The sequence below is a fragment of the Oryx dammah genome, unplaced genomic scaffold (assembly GCF_014754425.2).
Source record: "Oryx dammah isolate SB20612 unplaced genomic scaffold, SCBI_Odam_1.1 HiC_scaffold_10, whole genome shotgun sequence".
Classification (NCBI taxonomy): domain Eukaryota; kingdom Metazoa; phylum Chordata; class Mammalia; order Artiodactyla; family Bovidae; genus Oryx; species Oryx dammah.
The window spans coordinates 20,304,575-20,313,687 of record NW_024070194.1 but is presented as its reverse complement, the minus strand read 5'-3'; the positions used below and the strand labels follow the sequence as shown (position 1 = coordinate 20,313,687).

At 43.3% G+C, this 9,113-nt stretch overlaps 1 protein-coding gene across 2 annotated transcripts in view; it reads left to right on the top strand.

The window, feature by feature from the left end:
- Nucleotides 1–1,340: 1,340 nt before the first annotated feature.
- Nucleotides 1,341–9,113, top strand: part of CBFA2T2 (CBFA2/RUNX1 partner transcriptional co-repressor 2) — a 137,186-nt gene continuing 129,413 nt past the window's right edge. For both annotated transcript variants that reach the window (XM_040247523.1, XM_040247522.1), the window contains exon 1: nt 1,341–1,501. In XM_040247523.1, coding sequence (XP_040103457.1) covers nt 1,468–1,501 — 34 coding nt within the window. In that variant the 5' untranslated portion in view covers nt 1,341–1,467. The remainder of the gene's footprint in view (nt 1,502–9,113) is intronic.

The window sequence follows — 9,113 nt, the reverse complement described above, 5'->3', positions numbered from 1 at the left end:
TTAAGAAAAATCATCCAATTATTCAAACCTTGGAAGTAAAGCAAAAGAATAACTATATGGAACTTGAATTTGCTTTTTCAGTTAACGAGTATGTCTTGGCAACCTTTTATTATAAGTAGATCTACCTACTTTTTAAATGTTGCATATTATTCTACATAGTTTGTTTTACTAGTTTTCCACTTTGGACATTCTAGTTAATTCCACTTTTTGAAGATCTTTTGAATAACCTTCTTTCCTACACAACTTTTTGTGCACATAAACTAGTATTTCTTTGGGATGGAGACCCACAGTGGAATTTACAATCTACTGCATGAAATATGGCAACTCATTGGTGTTGTCCTGATTATTAGAAAGACTAACCATCTTTTAAAAATGTTTATTAGCTATTCAGATTTTCTTTTCTGTGCATAGTCTATTTATTGTTTGTCCATTTTTCTATTAAATTATCTTACTTTTCTTATTGGTTTTAAGGGGCTCTTTATTTATTTTGAATATTGATTTCTTGTTGAGTATGTTGCAACTATTTTATCTCAGTCTTTTGCTTGCAAAAGACACGTCTAGTTAAAAGAACTTTGCTTTTGGTATCTTTGTACATAGAGGAGTTTGGAAATTTTAATCTCTTGTTTTAATTTAGAGACTTTTGGGAGGCAGAATACTTCAGAGTAGTTCAAAGTACTGGGTCTGAAGTCACAAGTTCCTAGCTTCCAATCCCATCTCTGCTATTTGTTAACTGAACCCAGTGAGCAACCTGGTTGGTGGGAAAGCCCTATCCACATGTATAGAAAAGGGGGAATAATAATACTTCTCTTGCTCATTGTAAGGACTAACGGGATGGAGGGTATGAAAATAGCTCGGTAATAATAATGACAGCTAACAGTTATTAACATTATGATCATGACATTTTAAATACTTGGAACACTGTCGGGAGAAGTGAGTTGCCTAAAGACAGGAGCAAAGGCGAAAGGACCTTAACCTGGAGAACTCAGGTGAGGCATTGCGCCCCCCCCCCCCCAAGCTCCGCCCCCCTAGGGCTCCGCCTCTGGGTTCTGGCATTTGCCTTGGCCACAGCTGGAATCCCTAAGCCTGAAGAGTGGAACTTGCATGTGATGGGCGCGCGTGACGCAAGGGGGCCGGGACTGAGAAGCAGAGTGCGCCGGGATAGGGTAGTAGGTTCGCGCGGAAGGGGCGGAGCAGGTCGGGAGGCAGGGTTTAGTGCGAGTCGGTCTAGGGGCCAGGCTTCCGCGTGCGTTGGTCTGGCGGGCGAGAACGCGCGGCGGGGGCGTGTCCGGCGGGCGGGGCGGGGCCAACTGGGGGGCGGGGCGGCGCGCGGCCTAACGGCGGCGGCGGCGGCGGCGGCATCAGAGCCTCTGGGGTCGGCGAGCTTGGCGGCTTCAGGTCCCGCAGCGGCGCCTGCGGGGGACCCGAGCCGCGAGTGGAGGCGGAGGTGCGCGGGAGCGGCGTTGGGCGATGGTGGGCGTCCCTGGAGCGGCCGCCTTCCAACGTAAGCGGGGCGGGAAAGCGGGCGGCTGAGGGGGGCGTGTGAAGGCCTGCAGCTCCACAGGCGCGAGCTCCCGGGAGGCCCCCGGCGCGAGGCCAGGCTGGTAAACTGAGGCCCCAAGAAGGGCGGCAGATCCAAGGTCACCCGGCAGGCCGGGCCTTCCCGGGCTCCCAGGGCCGCCCAGGCTCCTCCTGCACCGCTCGAGAGCTCGGAGCTCGTGGTGTGCGCGAGTCTCTGGGCACCGCGGCCTCGGAGCCCCGGCCGGGCCGGCGTCCATCTAACTTGCCGGCGGACAAGGATTGTTTTGTTCTCCTGGCGCCGGGGCCACTAAGTCCGGCCCTGGAGAAATATTACACACATCCAATTTCGAAGGGTGTGTGTGGCGGATGGTGGAAGAGGCGAGGATGGCCCCTCTGAGGGGCCTGTTGAGTGCAGGCTCAGGGGTCTGACTGCCGGGGTTCACATTGCGGCTCCTCCGCTTACAGGCGGTGACCTTGGGTCTCTATGAGCCTCAGTTCCCCCTTCTACGAGAAGACCATCTCCAGCCCTTCCCCACCCCGGTTCAGGGTTTTGTGAGGCCAAATAGGCTTCATACGGACTCTGGCACACATAGGCGTGAAAACTGTCATTATTGTAATCGCTGTTAAACCTCATCCAGAGTGAACCTCACTCGGGAAAGCTCGAAATTCAGCTCTGATTGTGTATTTATTTGAGATTTTAATTTTATTTTAGGTTAGTCCTGCTTTATGATCCAGTTGTTTTTCTTACCTTCATTTCTCCTTTTCAGCATTTATCAACTGAACCTCCTAGAAATGTGAGATCTTTGGAGGAGGTGTGGGTCTCTTAACAATAAAATTTTCATTGTTTCTTGTTAGCAATAATAGCCATAATAGCCAACATTTTTTGAGCAGCAGGCATTTTGCATTCTATTCATTTAGTATTTATTAAATCAAAAGAACCATTTTGGCCCTGGGAATATAGCAGCAAACTAGATAAACCAGACTCAAGCTTTGAGTTTTAGTTGGGGGAAGGGAGAGAGACACGTTCAATGAGGAAACAGATAAATCCATTTTGCATGTTTTCTCTCATTTAATCCTGGTAACATAGATAAGAGTTAAGTATTTGTGTATGCCCATTGTGCAGAGGATGAAGCTGAGGACAGGAGGAACCTTGTGGATTTAGCCTCAGAGCCCAGGTTCCTCCACCCATAAAAGGGGGGCTTTACACAGCCTCTCTTCTTTGTTTGATGCCCATTAAATGTTGGATTGAGGAAATGCAGAGAAGGTAGGTGGACCCAGCTAATGCCTCTTCATAGTCAGTCTGCAGTTGCTGCTTTGGAAAGTTTAATCTATTCCTCTTGGGGTTTAACTCAGCAGAGACTAGCAGAGGTGACCTTTAGGTCTGACAAAGTTACACTATCTCTGTATAGTGAAAGGACCTTTAATATGAACTTAGGTTTTTTTTTTAATGCCCAGATCTCTTTTATGCTGTTTTCTGTTTAAGCTCTAAAGTACCATTTTTTGGTTCTATTATGTAACTAAGGTTTGTTTTTTGTTTGTTTATAGTCATCCCAAGAGAATTCTGTATAACATTTCTAGGCATTGTGCTTAGTATGTTTTTTTTTTTTTTTTTAAATCTGGAAGTATTTATAAGTTGCATTAAAATGTTGAGAGACTTTTTTTTTTCCTGAAGAGAATTTTTTAAAATGAGGTTCTCATGATACAGTTAGATTCAACATTGACCATCTGCTAAGCACCCGGTCCTTGAGCTGATGTAGGGCTTCCAAATATAAAGACCAAACTCTTACCTCTCTGAAGTTCATCCATAGTCTTGATTGGCTGATGTTTTTTAACTAAAGTGCTAGCCAGAGAGAATGGAGGAACTGAGTCCCTGGGGGAAATAGTCTAGAAGAGTGGCCTCAAATGGTTTTAATGTTCTTTGTATCAGTAAATATGGTTGAGTATGCACACACATTATGTGTGTTTAAGTTACTATTACAGTGTTGACTGTACTGTCTATTATGTACATTTTATAACATGTGCAAAAATAGACATTTTACAAAAGGATGAACTGAAACAAATATAAGTTGAAGTTCCAGTGTTTGGCTTTCCACACCCCAGTGTGTGAATAATAACTGTGCTCCCTGTGGTGGAGACCACTGATCTTGTAGTCCGACCTTCCCCTCAACCCATGATGTCTGTTGAAATTCAGTTCTAAAGTTGTGCCTAGATTGAAATCCTGGGGTCCAGTCCTTACTAGCTTTGAGACTTTCAGCACTACTTAACCTTTCTGTGCTCTTAATTTTCCTCACTTGTAAAACTGAGAAGAGAGTTCCTGTCATCTCCTTTTCAGTTTTACTGTGATGACTTACTGTGATGTACATATTAGTAGAATGTATGTGTTAAGATATGTAGGATACTTACACTGGGCCTGACATACTATTTTGAGTGCTGTTAGTGGCTAAGGATACAGGTGACTTGGAATCTCACAATCTAGTAGAAGTGAAGTGAAAGTTGCTCAGTGGTGTCTGACTCTTTGCGACCCCATGGACTGTATAGTTCATGGAATTCTCCAGGCCAGTATACTGGAGTGGGTAGCCTTTCCCTTCTCCAGGGGATCTTCCCAACCCAGGGATTGAACCCAGGTCTCCCACATTGCAGGCGGATTCTTTACCATCTGAGCCACCATGGAAGCCCCAATCTAGTAGAGGTCCCGCACAAATACCTGGATAATGATAAAGTGCTTTAGGTTCTCAAAGTAAAGGCTTTGGGGAATGCAGAGTAGGCACATTGTAATTGTTCTTTGAGGGTCCAAGTAAGGTTCAAGTAAGGAGGTGACATTTGGAAGGAGAGGGACTTTTTCCAGGAGGATGAGGCATGAACCTTACTGGCTGAGAATATAGAGTGGAAACTGGGGGCTGTTGAGGGCTTGGTGAGTGGTTCTCCAGATCTGGACCTGTGGGAAACCTTGTTAATAGAGAACAGTGAGTTCTGGCTGAAGTTATGCCTGCCAGGGGCTGGATGGCAACGAAACCTGACCTAGAACTTTTCACAGCACAACAGCTCTTTCCTCTCTGGTGGCACTCATTCTGTCTTCTTAAGATATCTTAAGATATGAGTGCAAACTCTTAAGTATTAAGTTCCTTGAGGGTTGTGATAGTATCTGCATTATTGTGATTTAATTTGCCTAGTAGGTAAGTGCAAAATCCACAAATGTGGAGAAAGATACATTCTTGAACCTAAAAGATTTCTGAACAATTACAAGTGGGATGATAAATGACCATACTCAATTAGTGAAAAACTCACCCATAAATATTTTATGGTAGATAAGCATTACTCTTCAAAAGGGGTGAGAACTGTCCCATTCAGTAACTCTTTCCTTATCTGGCACTTAGCTTAGGATGAAAGAAGAGATGTGAGAGTGCACCAAGAAGACTTCTCTGAGGTAGAATTAGGTCCCTTCTGTTGGCTCCTCTAGGTCCACTCTCCATCCTTTCCCACCCTGGGAAGCTGACTGACTTAGACTCCATCAGTTGGCTTTCTTCCCATCTGAGGATATGGAATTTAATTATCCTGCTCCCTTCCTATGAGTGTTGTCTCTGTCTAGCTATGTCCCTTGTTCTTCTTCTGAAGAAAATTCTCCCTACATGCATGACTTGCTCCTTCTGGTTTGGAAAGTTTGTATTTCCTTTGTTCTTCAGGCTTAGAGGTACTCTTACTAGGCCTAGGGTACTTATTCGAGCCCAGATCATAGCAGATGTTAAAGCAGCAAATGCACTTGGAGAGGAGAGAGGCTATTCCAGGTAAGGATACTGACAAGGAGAAACTGGGTCTCGTCTTTTCCCCTGGTCATCACCTGCTGTGGCACACTGGTGTGTTCAGTCAGTTTTCCTCCCAAACTATTAGGATATGAAAAAGAAAAAATGGAATAAGATTAAAAACATCCATAACCTGTGACCACACAATAAAGACTAGTAAATTGCAGTTAGTAGCCTGTTTAAAACCACAGGGATAGACATGAGATAGGGCTTCCCTGAGAGCTCAGTTGGTAAAGAATTCGCCTGCAGTGCTGGAGTCCCCGGTTTGATTCCTGGGTTGGGAAGATACGCTGGAAAAGGGATAGGCTACCCACTCCAGTATTCTGGGGCTTCCCTTGTGGCTCAGCTGGTAAAGAATCTGCCTGCAATGTGGAAGACCTGGGTTCAATCCCTGGGTTGGGAAGATGCCTTGGAGAAGGCTACCCACTGCAGAATTCAGGACTGGAGAATTCCATGGACTGTATAGGCCATGGGGTCCCAAAGAGTTGGACACAACTGACTGACTTTCACTTTCATACATGAGATAGGTTGTTTGGCGTAATGGAAAAAGCAGAATTTGGAGGCAGACTTTGGGTTTCTACTGGGAAGTTACTCTACCTCTGAGACTCAGTTTGTTTATTTGATCTGTAAATGAGGTTAACTCTTGCCTAATAATAATGATGACTAATATTGAATGTTTATTTTGGGCCACCTTTTGCCTTTTAATCCTTTACTTTTATTTATATATCCTCTTTTACAAACTAGGAAATTGACTCAGATCTCACCTGTGCATGCTAAGTCTATTCAGTCATGTCCGACTCTGTGCAGCCCTATGAACTAGCCTGCCAAGCTCCTCTGTCCATGGGATTCTCTAGGCAAGAATACTGGAGTGGGTTGCCGTTTCCTCCTCCAGGGGATCTTCCTTACCCAGAGATCAAACCCACGTCCCTTACATCTACCTGCATTGGCAGGTGGGTTCTTTACCACTGGTGCCACCTGGAAATACATAGAGCTAATAAATGAACAGTTTAAAATCTAGATCTTTTGTGACTACAGAGCCTGACTTCTTAACATTAAGGTAGCTGCTGAAAGCTTTTAGACTGGAAAGGTGGTTTAAATAAGAGTACAGTGGATGCATGTAGCACTAGGATAAAGATGAGTTAATTCCCTGAGTTCATACTTCCTCCCGGGTAAGGAAAGCAGGAGGAAAGGTGAGGAAGTAAGATTTCTTACCTGCTGGTTTTAGCCACAATTCTTAATTTTAGAGTATTGTTTTGAACTTCATAGAAAGTGATCATTCAATTGTAAAGATTTGCTTAAGACCCCTGAAAGTTTAAAGGCTGAGGGAGAATCTCTCCCCTAGTTACCGTTTCTGGTAAAATTACAAAGAGGAGGGGTCTTTCTGGTGCTGTATTGACTGGCCCCCTGTGCAATATGAGCTAGTATATTTACATGTGACAGAGTCTGTCTCTGGGTTTTATTATGGCTGGTTAAGTAACTTTTGCCTCTGTCTCTGGTTTTTGTCTCAGGCCTCTCCAAGGCCTTGAGGCTATCTGAAATTATAGCAGTTGGGGTATCATAAATTAAACTTGTAAAATGAGTCTATAGCAGATATGTCAACTGAATCTGATTGTAAGTCCAGTTGAATTCTTTAAAAAAAAAAAGTCTTTGCCAGATTTTCTGCTGGGCACTTTTCATGTATGTTGTACTCAGTTGTGTCCAACTCTTTTTGAACCCATGGACTGTTGCCCACCAGACTCCTCTGTCCATGGAATTTTCTATGGCAGGAATACTAGAGCAGGTTGCCATTTCCTCCTCCAGGCGATTTCCCAACACAGGATCAAACCCAAGCCACCTATGTCACCTGCATGGCAGGCCAGTCTTTACCACACGCCACCTGGGAACCCCCTTTCACATATGTCATCTCATGTAATTCTTGAAAACATCCTTGAGAGGGAGTTAGTATCTCTGTTTTACAGATGAGAAAGTAAGTCTCAGAGCAGTTAAATAAATTGCCCTAGGTCACACAGTTAACCAGTAGCAGACACACTATTCAACTTAGTTCAGTCCTGCCTGATAACTGAATTCACCGAGATCTGAGTCCAAAACCCACATTTTTCACTCTCTTCCATGTGGCTTCTTCTTTTCACTAGCTAAACTATAGGTTTTTAGACATATGTTCCCAAGGATCCTGGTATTCCCTGAAGATACTTGATTTCCCATCATTTTTCTTCAACACCTTTCTTTAACATCTTTTCTTATTTAAAAATATCCTGGGATTGGATATGGTTTAAAGAGTGCTGTATTAAATCTTGGTCTTGTTTAGAGGTATTCTGAATTGGTCTTAGCCATGAATTAAAAACAGAAAACAAAAAGGCAGCAGAAACTCCCAGCAGCCTTTACCAATTCATCCCATATGTTTCCTGATTTTAGCAGTGAAGCACATGATGGCTGTGAACATCAAAAGCCCAAGAAACGTCCATGCTAATTTTGCATGGCCCTGTGAGGAGCTGTCAAATATGGATCATCAAATATAATATATGGACTGTACAGTAAACCTTTACTTTGGAATGTGGCTCTTTAAAATATGGTTCTGGCCCTCTATTTTGTATTCCTGTAATTAAATGCAGAAATCAAAGTAAAACTCAGAGGTACTCGGAGCTAGGTATCCTTCTGTCTGAATTGATAGCTTTGGAGTTGGCTAGACCTTTCAATTAAATTAGCTGATGGCGACAAATATGTAATCTGACCTCTCCAGCAACTCAAGTGAAATGTTAATACCAGGCATAGCAGAGTTCCCTTGACACACTGCTTTGACCTTTTCCTCTCATACAGATGTTTCCCTTATTCCTTTGTTAACTTAGCCATCTCAATGCAGAGGTCCTGCCTGCTTTTAATTTTTTGAAGCCACATGAGAACAGATATTCAGATAGCACAGATTTATTCATTGTTACCTTATATCCCTAGAGGTTCACTAATCAAAATCACCATTTCCTCTATTTCACATAGTTTTTAGCTGGTTTACTATCTCCTTACCACTATCCTCTCCCTCTCCCATCCCCCATAGAAGTTAAAACACTAGTGATATTTTTTTCCACCAAAAATGTGGCAGTATTTCTTTGTCCTTAATTTTGAGAAAGTGATTATGATTCATTTTGTTTCTCTCTTGAGAAGTCGCATCAACCTTACAGGGCAGAAGCTGGCAGAAAGCAAGTCTTAACGTAACGGCCTAAATTAAAAGTAGCAGTGGCTTAGAAGAGGCAGGTTCTGAGGTGGGGAAGAGGAGATGATGGTCTTAGCTCCTCTGGCATTCATTCACTAGCTGCCTGGAGCTAGGCGCTTAGGAGCTCAAGTTTTCATAAGCTCCTCCTTAAGGGCTTCTCTTGAGTTGTGGCCCCTGGGCTCAGCAGTTGCTCTTGGGCTGAGCAGTTGCGCCTTAGGGGCAACTCACCAGGACCAGGCGTGGAACCAGCATCCCCTGCACTGGAAGCTGGATTCTTAACCACTGGACCACCAGGGAGGTCCCTATATTCTTTTTATATATGCATATTAATTTTTGAAACTAGAGTAAGTTACAAATATGATACTTCTTTACCCTAAATATGATAATGTATATTTTCAGTAAACTAAGATATTCTCTTATGTAACCACAACGATGTTCTTTCCAAAATCAGGAAATACAGATTGGTTATAATATTATTATCTAATATACTTTATTGAAATTTTGCCATTTGTTTCAATGTTTTTTGTAAGGAAAAATTTTCCTAATCTAGAATCCAGTCCAGGATCTGCATAAAATATTTGTTTAATCTCCAGTCT